The 19,639-nt window shown below is 48.9% G+C and overlaps 1 protein-coding gene and 1 long non-coding RNA gene across 2 annotated transcripts; one reads left to right on the plus strand and one right to left on the minus strand.

Moving 5' to 3' along the window:
• Positions 1-222: 222 nt before the first annotated feature.
• Positions 223-1,567, minus strand: LOC144173089 (uncharacterized). Its single transcript, XM_077701604.1, has one exon. It carries the CDS (start codon positions 1,533-1,535, stop codon positions 408-410), a length of 1,128 nt encoding a protein of 375 aa, XP_077557730.1. The 5' UTR covers positions 1,536-1,567; the 3' UTR covers positions 223-407.
• An 11,542-nt stretch (positions 1,568-13,109) lies between these two features.
• LOC144173090 (uncharacterized) lies at positions 13,110-16,191 on the plus strand. Its single transcript, XR_013323151.1, has 3 exons — positions 13,110-13,481; positions 13,892-13,982; positions 15,076-16,191. It is a non-coding gene; the product is annotated as an uncharacterized LOC144173090 (long non-coding RNA).
• Positions 16,192-19,639: the final 3,448 nt, after the last annotated feature.

Raw genomic sequence — 19,639 nt, forward strand, 5'->3', positions numbered from 1 at the left:
TCACAGACACCGCCTGAGTCCTCCTACTGCAAAGTATGTTATGGTAATGATTTTTGAGATGTCTGTGAAAGCTGTCTCAAGCCGCATATGCGCACGTCAAAATATGCAGATTGGTGAAGTTCTCCTGAAGGCATCGTGTGCTAAAAGTCGCAGTCCTTTCATTTGCGAGGAATAGAAAGTAATACAAATTATGAGGCTATCAGGTTTCACCTAAAAGTGTGATTAGAACTGTAATTCAAGAATGTTGGACGTCATGTGAACCAATGGGCGAGTTTAATCATTTTGGCGATTGTTAACGGCCGGCATCACTTCATATCGGAGCGATTGTTCATGTCATCGCTTCGTGTCGGAGTGGCGGCACCTTCCGTCTCGCCGCCCATTTTAGCCAGCTGCTACGCGCCCACCGTTCAGAACGTGTAGAAGGCTGGAAGCAGGTGCGACTGCAGATCCTCCCAGTTGAGGTCGTCCTGGGGCCCAGTCATGTGTTTGCACTTTTTCGCGACGCCCGGGCCGCCCCTTCCGAACGCGTACAGGCTCTCGTCCTGCGCAGATATGCCCTTGTCCTCGATGTTGACGGTGACCGAAGGCAGGTTGGCGTAGCGCGAGTCGTCGTAGCGCGCGCCGCTCGTCTCGATGGTCGGCTGGGTGACGCCGTCGCCGCCGATGAGCGTCGCCGACACGGCGCGGTCCACCATGATGGCCGTCGGGCGGGTGTAGGTGCCGCGCCGCTTGCGCAGCTGACCCACGTACAGCAGAGTGACGAGGTGCTCCTGCTTCACCTCGGACATGAGCCACTGCAGCTGCCGGTTGCGCACGTTCAGCAGCGCGTTCTCGTACATGAGCCGCAGGGCATGCATCTCGGGCAGGGCGTTGATGCCTTCGAGGCCCTTGTCCTCGCCCATCCTGCCGGCGTCGCCCTGCGGCTGCTGGCTGCCTTCCCGCTGGCTGCCAGAGCCTTCCTTCGGAGTTACGCCGGCGTCCACGTCTTGGGTGCCTTCCTGGAAAGCCGCTTCGACCTTCTGCTCGACTTCCTTGACCACCTCTGCGGTTTTCTCGGCGCTCCTCTCGGTCTTATCGCCGCTCTTCTCGCCGCCGCTCGTTCTTTCGCCGCTCGTTTTTTCCCCGCTCTTCTCGGGGCTCTTGCTCCCGCTTTTGCTTCCGGTCTTGCTTCCGCTTTGGCTGCCGCTCTTGTCTCCCGTCTTGTCGCCGCTCTTGTCTCCCGTCTTGTCGCCGCTCTTGTCTCCCGACTTTTCTCCGCTCTTATCTCCCGACTTGTCGATCTTGCTTCCGGACATTTCTTGGCTCTTTTCTCTCGACTTTTCGCCACTCTTCTCGATCTTGCTGCCTGTCTTTTCATGGCTCTGTTCTTCAGACTTGTCGCTGCCTCCGCTGTGATCCTTGCTTTTGGAATGAGTTTTGCTGGTGCTCCTGTCCTCGCTGCCGCTACCTGATTTCTCCGTGCCCGCCTGATCATCGGGGGCCTTGTCCTTCTTGTCTGACGACTGTGAGCCCTTGTCGGGTGCCGGCGCTGACATCCTGGCGGCGGTCCGCTCTTTACGTTCGGCCGGGAGATGGACCTCACTTGGCTGCGCTCGCCATTGCTTCTTGGTGCGTGGCGGGGTGGTTCACGGCGCCTGCACACGGCCGAGCGCTTACGGTCAGCCCGGCACCACGGTGCTCCTACCGCGTTATGTGATGAGTTTATGTACAGGATGTGGATGATGTGAAATGGTGAACGGGGCATACAGGGAGCACCGCTGCGTTGGTGATGATGACGATGACATGGTGACGATGATTGCAGATTAAATGATGATGATGACTGTATGATCAACAAAAAAGGCGCATGCCCTCTTGGAGTGCCTGGCCAAGAAGGGCTTGGTTTATACAGCGAATCCGATTATGGTCTAGACGACGGGGCGGCATGCCAAGATGATGGGATGGTCCACTAAGGCGTCGCAGGCGTGGGACAGTGAATATAGTTACCCTGATTACTACCCACCTCGTTTTGAGCTAACACTCGCGACATCACTTCAGTTGAATTTTTCCCGTTACAGGTGGCAGACAGGTGGCCGTTTGGCGTTACGTCACAACAACTCTTTTAAGTGCAATGCACTTCTTAAGCGACCCTGAACCTGCGTCCACCGGCGATGTCCGCGCACGTGGAGATGGGCGCGCGCAGCCTGGCCGCTGACATAGCACATACCCACGTGGGGGATTGGCCAGGAATCTCCTCGTCTTCCTTGGCAACGGGGGGAGATGGGCGCGCGCTGCCTGGCCGCTGACATGGCACATACCCACGTGGGGGATTGGCCAAGAATCGGGCGTGAGAAGGGCTAATGCACCTGCTTAAAGGAGTACTGACACGAAATTTCAAAGCTGAGATCCGCTCTAGCAATCAAGTACAACGACAACACAAATAGGTGTCTGTGAATAAATGCATCTTTCTTTCTTTGTAGTTGTGTGTGTGTGTGTGATCTCTCTTTCGCGAACATCACCGAACCGCGCAAATGTAACTCGTGCATTCGCACTTTCACATTCTTCCCCTCGGGGAAATGCGGGGAATTTTTGAATCGTCCTTCCATTTTCTTCCTTTTTCACTTAGGGTAAGAGAGGAAGCCTCTGAGCTCAAGGTCCCCTTTTTAGACATTCACAAGACACCCATCACTGATTTTATACCACCATGCAATCTGCGCCCTGTGTTCTTTGACCTGCCTTTTACGCAGCTTGATCAGAACAGGGAACCAAGAATCGCGATTCTCCAGCATTTCTTGTTTCTCCAGGATAAATACCGGTGTGCAGAATTTTATAGTGACGCGTAAAAGTCTGCTACCGCTGTGCCTTTTGCTGCACACGGACAGAACTTTTGTGTCTGTCAAACGATGAATGTCCAGAACAGTATATTCACGGCAAAAGCATACGGCATCTTAATGGTTGTATTTGTCCAACACAAAATTCCAAAGCCCATCGTGCTCAGGACTCCCTCAGCGTTGTACGTACACTGTCTTCTAACAAACGATCTAAAAACTATGCAGTTAATCTCATTTTTAAAGATATTCTATCCGCGTGCCCTGCAAACCTTGATATAACTATATGTTGGGTTCCAGGCAATCTTGGGCAGTAACTAGTTACTAGTAACGCGTTACCGGTAACTAGTTACTTTTTTCAGTAACTTGTAACTGTAACTAGTTACTTTTACGTTAGAGGAACTTGTAACTGTAACACTGTTACTTTTTTGTGGAGTAACTGTAACGAGAAATATCGTTACAGTTACTTTATTTCTATAAAAAAATTATCCAACAGCAAAACTCATTAACGACCGATGTACAGTTTGCGCGTTTCACTTTTTCGGCCTTTCTTCCGCAGAACCTTCGTCTACTTCACCTATGCCAGCTCACTCCCTTCTCATGGGTGAAAAACATCTGGACTAGAAATGCTAAGGCGTGCACGTGTGCGTGGTGTCCCACGCGATCTACTAAGGGCTCGAGGTTTTTAAGTCTAAGCTGCAGTATTTTCCTCAGCAGCGCGACATCGCTCTGATTCCGAGTCAAGAGGTCCAATGAGTCAAGAGGTCCAACGCGTCAAAAGGTCCAATATTGGATCTCTCGACTCGTTGGACCTGCTGTCTCGTTGGACCTCTTGACTCCCCGTGGACCTCTTGACGCGGCTGAGGCGAGTCAGAAGGCCCAACGAGTCGAGAGGTCCAAGCTGTAACAAATCACCGCTACAAATCACTGCCACGTTTCGGTTTCAAGTCGCGGTGTTATTAAGAAAAGTTTAAAGTATAACTTGTCTGTGTATTAAAGTTTTGTATGTATATAATTGTGTATAGGTTGTGTATATATTGCCGCGAGCATGTCTTGCCTTTCCTTTTACCAGCGCCTGGCCGCGCCAGGCTATTTTATCTTTTTAGAGCTGAGCCGAGGCTTCCTCTGTTTATTGTGCGCCGCGCCGGGCGACCTTGTTGAATATGAATATGGTTTCCCCCTTTCGATACTTTTGTCTATCATACGTCTATTTGATGAACAATGTTTCCCACCCAATTCGATTGTTCGGGATATAATAATGATGAAAACCAGATGCTCACTGGGAAAACATCGCTACATTTTCGTCGACGACGTTCGACCGTCCACGTCACTTTGTAGGGAGCTTCTTCAACGTTTTTGTTACTTGATTGTTGCGGCCATGTCATTCCATTTTAATTTATTTCAACTGTTCAATAAATGGTTCCTGTAACTGTGAGTTTCTGTTTCAATAAACATTCCTCATTACACCTTTCTCGAGTAAAATAATTAGCATGACACTTAGAGTAGATAATTGACAGGGTGTGTCGGCGTTGGCACCTTGCTAGATGGAAGCTGAATTATTTTACTTTTCAGGGACGAAGAAACGCGTATATCGTGCTACGCGTTGAAAGAAGATTAATTCGGGTCGGGGACAACAGCCTTCGGTAACCTTTCAGAGGAGCCCCGATTGCTAGTCACGATTAATAAAAACAGAACACACGAGAACCCAGGACTGGTCAAAGTTACGCAAGGAAGTACTGACGATTAAGAGTACTGAGATACTAAAAGGGAAGGCTATACGTAAGATGCTGAAGTTCATTTCTATAGAATTGGTATAGTATGTGTCATAGAACGCGTAGACTGGAACCCCGACCCTAAATTCTAAAAGTCCAATATATGTCACTCAAGCAGTCGGTAACCGTCACCAGGAGCCGTTATAGCAATATAACCGCGCAATCTGGAAAACAGCCTGTCTACTTTTCGCCAATAACCATATAGTAGTCATGTAGTACAGAATCGTCAAAATAGCTAGAACAGTCAGTAACTATCACCAACAGCCATTAATCGCATTGTAGACCAGCATAACTCAAAGGAGTACTGACGCGAAATTTTCGTGTTACGTTTTTTTTTCCTGCTATGGGTACCTATTAGCCCACATTAGACGGTCGATAGCAGCCTAAACAATCATTTACGGCGTCGTGTCAGTTTCGTTTTCACAGTCAGTTTTTTTCGTGTCAGTTTCGGTTTCACAAAACAATCGACGAGTGGCCGCCTTGACAGGAAATAGCACTTGGCGTCACCATTCTTGTCGCACCGCTGCGGGTCTGGACGCGCGCGCGAGCAACCGCACGCGCTTCCAGACCCGCAGCGGTGCGACAAGAATGGTGACGCCAAGTGCTATTTCCTGTCAAGGCGGCCACTCGTCGATTGTTTTGTGAAACCGAAACTGACCAGAACCGAAACCGAAACCAGACCGGCCGAGGTCTTCATCATCTCCGCGCGCCCGGGCAGTACGACCAGTGATGCCAATTTAGCGGATTTTCCGCTAAATCTGGCGGATTTCATTTTATTCTGACGGGTAAAAAATTAGTCTAGCGGCTAGTGGATTTTTTGACGGGCCATTTTTATACATAGCGGATTTCTGGCGGATACCTCACGCAGTGCACCGATTCAAAATCGCCCTGCAAGAAACCATTTCCGTGTCCTCTAAAAATGCAGAAATTGCTTAACTTCAGGTGCTCCGCCTATCTCAGACAAACAAATCCGTGAGGTTTCAAAACGGCTCTGAGACAATCGAAAAAATTCAAAATCAGTGGAGCAAAATCACCCTCCTGGACTGGAATCAAATATCGTCCACGCAGTCGTTCTGGTGTTAAGTTCACTTCTATAAGGACGCCTGCGGCGAAAACCCGTTCGCCGAGATGGCCGGATTTGCCATGTCGACGCTCGGGCTGCCGTATTTAAATGCCGAAGTAGGGATGAGGTTTAGTCAGCTTAACATAGTAAAATCCAAGATGAGGAACAAGCCGAAGCCCGAAACAACAAACTCCATCCTCGTCGTAAGAGCGGGACTGAAGTGACACCAGAAAAGTTGTTTTGATTATGAACTTCCCGCAGCAGCTGTTAGTGCGATCGGGACATCTGCAACGTATGTGCAACCAAGTCACCTTTCTGGTCCCTCAACGAGTACCAGCGGTCCTGTGGAGATGGTGTCAGACGACGACAGCGGCGACGAAGACCTCGATGTGTTTTTCGTTGACCTGCGATTTCTTTTTTTTTTTTATCAGTGTGAACATTTATAACTTTTAGCCTCTTCTGTGATGAGGTTGACCAATGACGACCACCGCAGCACTAAAACCTGAAGTGTTCTCTTAGACTCCTTGGAAGACTCTTTTATATATTATTTCAGCTCTCGTAGTTTTGGGGAGCTTTTAAGAATGATAAAGGTATTTATCATACGAAATCGCACTGTTATTTTAAATAAAATAGGCCCTAGCGGGAAATTTAGCGGATATGTTTTGGAATCTAGCGGAATCTGGCGGATTTCTCATTGCTTTTTAGCGGATGTCTGACGCCCAGCGATGGCAGCACTGAGTACGACGTCGGTCCCAAAACCAAACTATGGCGTGTACACATGGTGTAGCAGCGCGCGCCAAACGCCGGCAGCGCGTCGGCTACGTCACGGCAGCCCCGACGTCGGCAGTTTGGGGCAAGTAGCAGATGATGTCATGCTGGCCCGCTCTGGGCTTTCTCGTGCGGGTAGAGATTAAAATGGATTTAAAATGTGTTATACGGAACGGCTACTGTTGGAACTTGCTGGGAGATGTCTCCTGATAAAAAAAGCATTTTACATAGTTATCTCAGCTTTGATATTTCGTGTCCCTACTCCTTTTAACGACCAAATATTACTACGAGATTTTATTGCATCTAGCCATTTTATAAAATGAGCTGAAGGGGTTAATGTATTAAGAACGGCCGAGGGGAAATTATAAATGGAGAAGACAAAAAAAGCAAGGCTCATTGGACCTCCTCACCCGTTGGACCTCTTGACGCGTTAGACCTTTCGACGCGTTGGACCTCTTGACGCGTTGTACCTCTTGACCCAAATTGGACCTTTTGACTCGTTGTACCTCTTGACTCGGCTGTCACGTGACTATTGGACCTCTTGTCTCGTTGGACCTCTTGACTCATTGGACCTCTTGACCAGAAGCGCATCGCTCTCACCCAGGCCATAGATAACGCTGCGACATGCGCCTAAGCGCACTTGGATGCATGTTGATGCGCCACAACCGACGCGCGGCTGCACCATTTCCGCCACATCTGGAGTGCAGTGAAAGTGTTTGACACAAAGGCGAACAGGAAAACAAACACCCACAAACGCCTCACAACGCACTGAAACCTTTTCACTTTCGCGGAAGCCTGGAAAACTCCGGTCAGGGTGTCGCTTTCTCATTAGCGACGTGCAGCCCCGTTTCCAGGGTCATAAAACGCCGCGGGGAGTCTCTCGGCGGCCTCACGCTTGTCCAGCCCTGTGCGCACTGTGTGTTCGATTCACAAGTCGCAGTTGCTTGCGACCATTGTTCGCTTTAGAGACCCCTGGCCGTATTTGGGGGGCATTCGTTTGGGAGCCCTGGTCTAGAGGCTTCATCGAGCTGTACCAAGTGCTCGACCGAGGTCGAGGAAGTAATAAATGTCATGCTCCTCCACACATACGACGACCCCAACGATGGTGGCCCCTGAGTGCCCTTGGCTGGCAGACGTCTGACCACACTGCCACTCCACGAAGAAATGTTCTTCGAAAGCCTCGCGACTTCGTTTCGAGGGCTGTGGCCGAAACGAAAACAGTAGCTACATCTGCTTTTGAATGTTGGGTGCAAGGAATACTTGGGCGAGCTTCGTTAGGCCTACGCCTCAAAGAAAACGACGGCAGGGGTTCCCGGGATCGGCGACATGATTGCTGGGGAAGGCTGGGATCGTGAGAGCAGTTTTTTCTCGTCGAGACGGCAAAATCCGCCTTTGTGAGGACGGGGGGAGAGTAAGGGGAGGGGGAAAACAGTAAAGCGTTCATTACAGTTTCTATTCCCTTTGGAAACATATTGTCTCATTCCTGGAATGGGGGTGGCTGGAGGTTGGGGCGGGAGAACGACTCCGAGGGCCCACGGACAAACGTCGCTTCGGCAATGGCTCAAATTGGTCTCCGTCCTACCACAAGTAGGAAATAAAAAGTTAACGAAGCGCTTTTTTTAGTATCTTTCAAAAACACCTCGAGAACCGATGTACTTCCACGTCCGTTTTTAAATGCAGAGCATTTCTTAGCCTCGCCTGTTCCTGCGTCGGACGGTGTGAACAGTTTCGCGTCCGCAGCAGGTGCGCCTCTCCTTCCCTCCTCTCTCTCAACAGCAGCTGGCGCGCGCATGCGTCATAGTCAGCCCGTTCGCCCGTCGCGGTCTCGGCCTAACAGTTGCGTGATAGCAGCGCGGTGGGTCGTGGAAGGGCGCGCGCTGCTTGCGCATGCGCGCTCTCCCCCCCGTACTGCTCTCCCTCTACTGCGCGCGCTGCAGCGGTCGCTCGTGCTTCAGTCACTGCGTTGCTCCTTCCTTCCTTGGTTGACGCTCGTGCCCGCGTTTACTCGTGTCTGCTACTCCGGCATCACGGAAGAAGCGATGGAAGCAACACTTCCTTCAATCAGTACTGAGGCCCCAATGCTCTGCATTTACTCGTGTTCCCCTCGCGGGAAGGCGCGGGAATTTTTATAGACTATAGACTTTCTTGGGCTACCTAAACGCAGAATTTTTTTCTTTCCTACAAGGGCCTTCCGTCGATCCGTCTCCTCCGCCCCCTTTTTCCCATTCTCTCTCACTACGCGGGGCGGTCAAGAGACGGCATTGTAGGCGAAAATAAATTAAATTGACATTGAAAGATTGTTTCGGCTGTGTTGTCCTCCAGCTCGGTATAGTTCGGCCTCTCTGATTTCAACTTTGAAAAACAACTCATTCTATGCTACAATGATGTTTGCAAATAAATTTCTTGCAGTGAGAGTGCAGCAACCAAAAAATAAAGTTCCTTATGATGGATAACAAAACTTCCGTAATAAAAAAGTGAGGCGTAAACAACGATTGTTTGTTTTGGCATGAGGGTGCACCATTTTAGGTTCCCCTCGTGTATAGCTTTACTACGTGTAATTTTTACTACCTGCATGCCTTCGTACATTTTAAGTGCGAATGCACTTTATAAGCGACCCCAAACCATCCACCGCCGGCGGCGGCGGCGGCGGCGGCGTCCGAAGTGCTCCTCTATATTTAAAAAAGAAAGAGCATCCGGCGCCAGGTTTCGATCCGAGGACTTTGCGGCAGCAGCGCGACGCTCTACCGACCAAGCCACGGACGCGACGGTGATATCAGTGTTAGTGACGCGCCTTATATCTTTAACGCATTCAAACTACGTCGTCAGCGGCGTGCGTTGGCGACTCAGCGGCGTTATAGCGGCTTGATAACTGCGTGGTGTACACGTGATACTACAAACCCGATGGAAGAGATGGAAGAGAAGGCGGCGAGGCGGTGGGCTGCGGGGGCCGAGCGCAAGCGCCGCAAGCGGGCCGACAACCGTACATTCGCACTTTCACATTCTCCCCCTCGGGGAAATGCGGGGGAATTTTTTATTTAATAAGCCAAATCTTTTTAGCTATTACTTAGTTTTATACAGTAACGGAAAAGTAACGACGTTACTTTTTTGCAGTAACTGTAATTGTAACTAGTTACTTTTGAAAAATCCGTAACTGTAACTGTAACAGAGTTACTTTTTGGGTTAGGTAACTGTAACTGTAACACTGTTACTTTTTTTTTGGTAACGTGCCGATGACTGGTTCCAGGCCACTGTGGGATCGTCGGGATTGAGGTTGCTGATGAAATGGCTGCCGGTGCTGCGCTACACGGCACAGCTGATATAACAACAGTACCGTACACTGGCATGAAGCGACACATTGGACACCTACTTCGTAAAACATGGCAAGCAGACCGGAGTGAACAGATAGACAACAAGTTACACGTAATTAAACCACACGTGAGACCATAGACCACCGACGCACGCAATAGATACACAGAGGTCGCTTTGGCTACGGATAGGGCACACACATGTCACACACTCGTATCTGCTCACGGGATCTTCAACACCCCTGTGCGGCAGGTGCGGAGAGGCCCTATCCGTTGTCCACATACTCATTCAATGCAAGGCACTTGACACAACACGACACAAACACTTTCCCCAACTCTACCGACAACAGATCCCACTCCACCCATTGTTGTTTTTGGGTGACGATACCATGGTCCCTGTCAAATGTGTTTTTAAGTATTTGTCAGATATAAAGTTGTTAAACCTCATTTCCTATCATGTGTAATCAAAATTGGCCCTATACACCAGCCACCACCATTGTCTTCAACTGTTTTAAGAGCGAATGCTCTTTATAAGCGACCCCAAACCATCCACCGCCGGCGTCGGCGGCGGCGGCGGCGGCGTCGGCGGCGTCCGCAGTGCTCCTCTATAAAGAAAAACAGCATCCGGCGCCAGGTTTCGATCCGCGGACTTTGCGGCCGCAGCGCGACGCTCTACCGATCAAGCCACGGACGCGACGGTGATATCAGTGTTGACGCGCCTTATATCTTTAACGCATTCAAACTACGTCGTCAGCGGCGTGCGTTGGCGACTCAGCGGCGTTATAGCGGCTTGATAACTGCGTGGTGTACACGTGATACTACAAACCCGATGGAAGAGATGGAAGAGAAGGCAGCGAGGCGGTGGGCTGCGGGGGCCGAGCGCAAGCGCCGCAAGCGGGCCGACAACCGTGCATTCGCACTTTCACATTCTCCCCCTCGGGGAAATGCGGGGGAATTTTTGTTTACTCTTGGTCTTATTGAGCGATTTTAGTGTTTACATCTTCACTGCTCCTACATAACCAATGATTTGGCGCTCTTTGCCCTAGTTGGCCTTGCGCCGTAAAAATCCAACCATCATCATCATTGGCGTTACCTCTCCTCCCCGCTTTTGCTCCACCAGTTTTCCAATCTCCCGCAAGGCACCTTGATATATTTCTAGCTTACTTTATTTTCAAATTTAAACCCTGATGCTTCAGAAAGAAGACACTTTTGCCACATAGTTTTAATAGCCCATGCACAATCTAACAGGGTGTGTCGAATCGTGTCTGTTTCTTGTCTACAGAAAAAAGCCAGGGTGAAAATTTTGGATAAACTTCCTCTTAGATCTTTAATTTGCTACCCACATGATGTACCCAAGGGTTCGAGGAAGGCTCTTCTCGTCAGCAATCGTCGAAAAAAACAGCAAACGGCCACTGATCAACTCAAAAAAGCAAAACACGTTTCGAAACTCGTACGGGTTCCTTTTTAAGAATCAGGCGCGAAAGGACAAGCAGTTGAAATTCAAATTCGAAGCTCGTGGCGCAATGATCGCAGTAGCTCAGCGACAACGTCCCTCGCTTTCGGTTTACGGTATCGGGAGTTTGTTGGAATGAGCGATGACTCGAGCAAAACGCGTGATGTTAGGTTACGTTCTTTGGACACAACTGCAGCGTTGTCATCCGATGTCATCATCCTGCTCGTGCGCATGCTCGGAAATTGGTTTAGAAACTTCTTTTTGGTTTCAAGTGAAGCTTACATCGCTCGGGTTCCATGTATTGCTAATGTCCGAGAAGAAGGGGGATTCAAAGGGAGACAAAGGGGGCTGTAGCTCTTGTGAATCTTCTGCTTTCAGCAGCTTCGAAGCGTGTTTTTGAAGCGCAAGGCGTTGCAGAACGAACGCTTCAGTGCGCGTGCGTTGTAAGCACACTGTCACCACCGCAATTCCCACGCCGTGCAAAAGATGATTTGGGCTAGAGCTTATGCTTCGCCTCCCTTGAATATAGAGCCTGTGTAGATCAGTTAATCACAGGCACTATTTCCAAGGTGAAAATATGACTTACACTTCAGTTTTACGCCTTTCACCACTTGCTTATGTAGGATCGGTAAATTAGTTATCAATAGGCACAATCTTTATTTCAACATCAACAACTACGTCAGCTCTCGATGGCGAATGGGGGGGGGGGGCACAATCAGAAAGCCGTAGCTCGGCTTGACTGGCAGAGTGCCCCGTATACTAGGCAAGAAGTAGTGAACGCATGAGACGCATAAATGTGCGTAAATTTCACGCAACTATTCAAATTACACACAACTACGTAAATAAACGTAAAGAAATTAGTGCCCTTCCACTCTGTAAAGAAGGATGACCTGCAAAGACGCAGTCCATGGAGCGCACGAAACAAAGCACGTTTTTTTGTAATTTGCGATGGAGCATACTTGTTAGCTAATTTGCTGAATGAACCTCTGAAGGATCCAAGCTTTGTTCTTGCAGACAAACATGGAGCTGCCTGTCCCCCCCCCCCCACCAAACCCCCCCCCCCCCCCCCCGCTTAGTAAGCATCTTACTGTTTCTGTAACACACAAACCCAATCCGCTCTACCACTAAAGACTCCGCACAGGTCCCATCGGGCCGTTTAACGTTGTGGGCATAATGGGTCTAGCTACGGGACAACAAACGACCCCGGCTAGCTTCGTTAGAGACGTTGAGCGACGATGTCAGCTCGACGCCCGGAAATGACCCATCCAAAATGCCCCAGAGAGGTCCGCGGCGTCCACAAGGGAGACGCCGCGACGGGTTCGACTCACCGACACAGGCGACGACAGGCTCCAAAGGGCCGGGACGAACCAAGGGGGTTTATTGGCCCAGTTGTACAGTGCATAATAACGCCAAGACCGGGTTAAGAACTACACTGTACCGACACTCGTCCTACGGCGTCGCCCAAACAGGCGACCATGGCCGAGGTTGCACGCGGGCCGCTCGCAAGGTGACCAGAGGCCTACCCTGCGCGTCCGATCAGGGCCAAACAGCGCCCGACCGGCCGGCGCGGCGGGGAGGAGACGAGCCAGCCGGGGACAAGGAGCGCCCCGGTATCCGACTCCCATCTCCTCCATTCCCCCATCTCCCCTATCCATGGGGCCGGAGCCGGAGCAAGAGCCCCGAGCAAAAGCAAGAGCAAGAGAGCGCGAAGCGCACGCGCCGCGCTTATAAGGAGCGGGGGAGAGGAGGCAGGTTCCCGGGCGAGGAGGAGCGACAGCGGCGGCAGGACGGTCGGTGCCCGCCGGCGCGTCGGCCCGCGAGGTGACGTCACGTGCGCGGGAAAGCGCGCTCGTTCGAACATCGCGCTCGCGGGAGGAGGAAAGGGGATCAAGCGGATCCCCACATCCCCCCCTCCTCAAGACCGAGCCCGGTCTGAAGCGAAGCGGCTAAAAGGAGGAAAGAAATCCTTGGGTCACGTGATCAAATCGTGACGTCACTTGACTTGTTTTTGAGCGCCTAGGGACAACGCCGAAGTAGGCGCAGCATTTCCCTGGGTCCCCCGAGTGAACGATTTGCGCTGTCACTACCCAGCGTGTGTTTGTGTTGAATGCTACCAAATGAAGCTGCAGATGCGTGAATATACCGTGAATGCTAGTATTGGTGCGATCTCCCTATCCGACATACCTACTGCGACATTTCAAGAGAGACTTGCAGCCTGAGCTCAGCGTAGATCAGCCATGCCGGTCTCAGGCGTTTGCTGTCACAGACACGGAAGAGCGGAAAAGGGGGCATGTATGCGCTCATTTTCCCAGCAAGGTCAGTAACATCGTTAGTTTATGTTTGTTGTAGTTTTTGTGTTTATACTATTGTACTATGTACCCTAAAGCTGCGTGAATTCTTGCTTACGTGGTCGCCTAGCTCGGCCTCCTAGCTGTCATTCTCATTCCCGATCGTATTGTGATGTTAACGATTTTTGTATAATCTTGAATCAAATTTAGCGTGCGCTGCATACTTGGGCGAGGAACAGACACAGTGGAAAACGACAAACCAGACGTTGGCGCGCAAACCAACACTTGCTTCGTGTATCCAACGTACGTGTGGTTTCTTTTCCCACTCCCTGTTTCTCGCCCAAGTATGGAGCACACGCTAAATTCAAATTACAATGCTATGTCCTTACACACTCCGGCCGCAGTTTCAAGCGTTTCGTTGTTGTTCCTTTTGTGTAGGAGCCCATCACATTGCTCAAGTTTATTCGAACCGGTGGCGTGTACTCCCCGAGGCGCTGTCCTGGATGTTTGAAGTACATGTGCCTCGATCGTAAGTATGCATGTGTTTGATAGGGTTAATCTCGCGAGTAGCACGCATCAGAGTTCTAGCTCTTCGGGCAGTTAAGTTGCGTTGCGGGAGAGGAATTGGAAACGTCGCTTCTGTACAGAGAACGTAAGGATATCGCGGCCAAAGGAAAAAAAAAGCGTGAAACCGCGAGCCAAAAAAGACGGGAGAGGGAGAGAGAAAGGATAGACCAAATGACTGCGGCAGAATCAGATCAACCGAAGGGCTGTGAAGGTTACGCGGCATTTCGGGCCCTTTATGAGGAGGCACCAGGAGCAACTGTCAGTAAAGTGTAAATTGAAGGTGAATGGAAGAAGCTGTGTATGGGACAAATAGTATGTGGCAGGCCATGAAGCCATTGAAAATTTGAAAGCGCAATAATAACGATTACAGGCAGGAGGGACACACACAAGCACTTACTTGCTACTGCCGTTTTGTTGAAAAACATGAAATTTATTCACGAAAGAAATAATAGATTGAAGAAATATGGTGCCGATTAGTGCGTGCTCCTGCCCGTGTAGAGTTATAGACGATTTGCTGACACACTTGCTACTATGTTTATCGATAAAGAAGGCCTCAACCCGTTCCCTAACAATCTGATCATTATACCTGTGCAACATCACAGTCTCATCAAACAAAGGGCGACACCCACACTTTTTATAATTCGCAGGAAGATTTGCACCCGTTGAATTTGTGATCGTAAACAAATGCTCTCTGAGATGGGCACTTAGACAGCGTCCTGTCTGGCCCATATACATGGACTTACATGACAACGGTATACTGCAAATCATGCCAATCGCACAATGAACTAAAGGCTGCACATGGTTACCACTGCACTCATTTTTCCCTTTCCTCGGATGATCCTTGTTATTAACAATGCAGCAGAGATTTCTTATTTTGCTTTTGCAGAAAACAACACACAGTACCATGTGCCGAGTGTTCTTTTTCTTGTAGTGGGTTTTCCTGTGTGGTCTTTTTCCACGTCGCCATCTTTTACGCATTTTGTTTTCCAAAGATGTATTATTAGCTTACCCAACTTTCAGTTGTTTTGACTCAGCATTTAATCCTGTTCCTGCAGCATCTGCATAAGAGGGCTTCCAGTGGGAAAAAAAAGTGCTTGGACCTGGCCCCTACGATGTTGGTGCAGGGCCTGGAGGGCAAGCCTTGGTCTACATCCTTTCTGGGTACCCATGGAAAGCAGGTGAATGCCTCCAGAAGTGGCTGTTTTTGTGGTACACTCTAAATTAGCAGCTGGCAGACTGCGTGTGTTCGCAGACCACCCTGGTAGTATGACAACCAAATATGTAGTTGTGGCCTAGTTACTGAGGGGAAGACTTAATAATAAAAAATCAACTGCCCATCTGCTGAAACGACAAAAATGGGGGACATGAAGCGTTGCAAAATCAAGTCCAACACCAAATTAACCAGCCCAGTACTGAGCACCTGTTCCTTATCAGGATGGTCTGCTGCACTGCAGTTGTGCTCTCTTGAGCTTTACTGATGCAGGCAATCCATGACCTTCCGTAGTGTACAACCATTGTCGTTAGATGGAGGTGTGCATTTTCTGTGTAATTTTCCACGTCCATGCAAATCCAAATTGCTTCGACTGTGCTGGAATGGCGCAATGGAATAGACGTCAGCTTCATAACATGAGGGACCTAGGTTCAGTTGAGATCGCGGGAAGCGTTTTAATGTTTTTTCACTTCACCCATGATCGTCATCATCAGAAAAAGTTGGCTTTCCTGCAGTGCATTTTGATTGGACTACAGACACATCAGGGAGAGGCTGGAAGCTTCACTGTAGTAAATGAAACTGTACCAAGTACAGTATGTGCATGAAGCTTTAAGCATTGTACATGAGCCAAGACAGTGAGGAGTGGTTATAGGTTAAATCCTTGTCAAGAAAGATCACAAAAAGTTCAATGTGAATCACTGAGCTTGCAAACTTGTCGAATCTAAACTTGACACTTTATTGTACCAGTCTTTCATGCTCAGCTGAGGAATGGTGGACAGATGGGGGCAACAACTGGCAGAAAGGGCCATTAGCATGCAGTTCATGTGTCTATGTAAATATTATAAAAAAGTACTGGTATGAAATTTTCGTGTTACATTTTTCCCATTGCTATGGGTGCCTACCAGCCCAGGAATCATAGAATGGAACATTAGATAGTCAACCTCGGGGTAAATAATTAGTTTGAGCAATTGCTTATTCGTGCCAGTTTCGGCTTGGACAAAACGAACACCAAGGCAGCCGCCATGAGAGAATGGCACTCTTGATGTCGCTGTTCTCATTGCATCATGGTCAGACTGGATGCGCGCCCTAGAGTGGCCCAAGCTAGCCATGGCCGCACGCGTCTAGGCCACACGATATCAGTCCCAAAACTCTGACATGATCCACAAGGCAGTGCAGCGTGCACCATCAGCAGCCAGTGTGTTGGCTAAGTCACTGGAGCCCTAATGTCGGCAGTTTGGGGCGAACTGCATGGCGAGGCACTCCACGTATCTTGCTTATGCCAGTGTCGAAAGGGTATTCATTCGGAGCTTTCTTGTGCATGCAAATATTAAAATTGATTTAAAATATGTTATACTGAATGGTTGCTACTAAAATCTGCAGCTACAAAGGAAACTTTTTGCATAGTTATCTCAGCTTTGATATTTCAAGTACTCCTTTAAGTAGAGCCTAATCATGCTATGAACGTTTAATAGCGGTGCTACTCCTTTAAGGTATTTTTTACTTGTTTTAAGCTGACTTGTTTTTAGTTTGGAGTGAAGAGAGACCGTAACATTCTGGCCGCCCAGCCGCCCATTTCTGGCCATCAGTATTTCCGAGTTCTTCAAAACAGTTTTTGCTCGGCACTTCTCTGAAATTTCGAGGACACCTAACTGAACTTAGTCGTGATTAATGCATTTAAAGTGCAAAAGTGAAGCAATCTCCACCCTTGCACTCAGATGGCAGAGCATCATCCTTACATCAGAAAAAGGTTTTGTTTTGCCGAATCTTTGCCACTTCGGACCACTATAGAACTTGCTGCCCACATAGGGGTGCTCTCCAGCTGAATCAGCCTTAGGTGTCACAGGAGTGAGAGTAAGAACTTTAAAGTAGTGTTAGAAATAAGCACAATACAATGGGGCTCTTCGATTTACACTCTTGGACTCACTGCGGTAGTGCATAGGGATACATGGGAAAATCGAATGCCGGACTGCTTCTCGGGGAGCCCGCAGTGAGTCCGAGACTGTAAATTAAAGAGCCCCAATAGCTTTCTTTTTTGTAACATGTTAACAGGTCGACCAACCTTATGGCAACTGTAGGATGTGACTTGTTTGTAGAAGGGCAAAATGAGAAAAATAGAGACGAGCAAGTAAGTCATCGTTGCACGACAGCTTCTGCGACACCTAAGTTAAGCTGCCTGCAATTTACGGGCGAATAAAATTGTTTTCAAGATGTTTACAGTTTTATTGCCTGGTTCAAAAAAACTGGTATACAAAATTTTGAGGAAAGCTGGAGTTGGCCATGTATTTATTTGTATTAGGAAATGTGTGGAAATGTGCCATTCTATTATTTATTTTATAAAGTTTTTAATTGCTACAGGAACGTTTATTTGTAGATGCAGTGCCATGTATTTGGTGTCCTATGTTTATTTATTCAAGATACCCTTATGGCCCAACGGGCATTAATGGGGGGTGTGGTACCTGAGCAGATTAAATGAAGAATAATAACATAAGAGAATTCTGCCACGTGCATACAAGAAAAAATAAAGGAAAAAAGATACAGCAGAATCGTCAGTGTCCACACGCATGTACTGTGTTTAAGCTGTTTGCTCATTTGAATTTTGAATGGGAGGCTCCTAAGGAAATATATGCAGTGCTTGACCAGTTTTCAAAATGCTATTTCTCTTTTACTTTTCAGTGACACAGGTCACAACAAGCATCTGGATGCACCTACAAAATTTTTGCTGGGCACCTCTGATATCTGTCGTCTTCTATGGCCTTGAAACTGGGAATAAATAAAGCTAAAAACTGTCTCTTTCATTTGGTATATTCCTTTTACATAGTGCAGGAACGTCTAAATAATATGGAGGACAATACACAAGCACTTCCGCGTCATCGTCCCCTGGTCACTTATCTGGTATTTATGCTGCAGTTTAAACGAACTGCCAGGTAGCCAACATTCACAACCATTTCAAGTTGTACCTCTCAAGCTGTAAAATTATAAGTCATTTGTCCGAGGAACATAGTAAAGGTCTTCACAAGAAGACATTATTAAATATTGAGATGCTACACTGCAGGTTCATTTACAACAGCAGGTTCTAAATATTTTGCATGTTTTAATTCTGGCCTTCACATCTGTTCTTGAAGCCAGTAAGTTGGAAGCAATCTAATGCTTGCTTTACATCGGTTACTAAAAGGGCTAGTGTCATAGCAATCAAGCATCCTGCAATAACACAAATTTGTTTAGACTAGAGCTACTAAATAAGCTACGCTACCATCTATATCGCCAATAAATGTGCATTTTGGAATGACCACATCTGGAAACTGACTTGAAGGGGCAATATCTCATCCTACGTTTCTTCTTAGTTTAAAAGTGGCGCACTGCACACGTAAAACTGCTATTGCGATAACTGTTCTCCCGGGTACACGCGCGTTTGTAGGAAAACTCACAACCGTGAACGGAATTTCGCTTTGATTTTCTCATCGTTCTTGAAAGAAGCAGAAACTTAAACGCAGAGGTAATTAAGTGTCTGAGAAATAATGAAGAAGACGTCCTCCAAGACTGATGATTGGTTGGTGCGGGGCAGCAGTAAGAGGAGAAAGAAATGTTGATAGTTTATGAGAATAAAGGAACCAGCGCAGGACAAACTCGGGGCGACACCACGGACACGGTCAGGCAGGCACGCTCCGCATTAAAAAAAAATCCTTCAGCCAGAAACCCGTAAAACTTGAAGTAATTACAAAAGGAAGCGTCAGTTCCAGCCGTTTCTTGCGTCGTCTGCTGCTTGACACCGGCCATCGCCTCCTCTTTTTAGAGGAAGCGATGCGCTGGCACTCAGCTTCTTACAGGGAATTCCCTAGGAGGCTACGCGCGAGGCCACATCAAGCCTGCTCGCTGCAACAACAAATTCCCTAAATGTCCCTAACTTTTGTCCCCAACTGACAGTGGTTTCAGGAGCCAATCAAAACGTGGAATAATTTCCTCCTTTTAGCCGCATGCGGTCTGAAGGACCGGCTCGACAACAGCAGGCACAGCACATACCCTACGAGCTTACAACGGGTCCCCAGCCCAAGAAGTCCGCGAATGTCCGCCCGTTGGAGTCCACGCCGACACACACACACGCCCACACTTCGAAGACACGCCGTTCCAAAGTTCGACACGGCGCCAGAGTGGTCGGCACGAGCAGGGGCCGTCTAGATGACTCGCCAGGACACCAGGGAGCCAGGCCCAAGACCGCCAGACCGCTGGGCAGGTTCACACCGGACGCTCGAGCAACAGGCTCGAGGGTTGAAACTGCCAGGCGTAGCTCGACCAGCTGCAGCAGGAGAGGGCCACCAAAGGTTGGAGTGGCAGCAGCCGCAGGGTGCCGTACCGGCTGAAGGTCCCGAAGAAGCGCCCGGGGTGCGCTCCGTGGAGGCGCCAGGGAGCGGCCG

This window comes from Haemaphysalis longicornis, unplaced genomic scaffold (genome assembly GCF_048455015.1).
Source record: "Haemaphysalis longicornis isolate Haplotype H1 unplaced genomic scaffold, Haemaphysalis longicornis Haplotype H1 scaffold_29, whole genome shotgun sequence".
NCBI lineage: Eukaryota > Metazoa > Arthropoda > Arachnida > Ixodida > Ixodidae > Haemaphysalis > Haemaphysalis longicornis.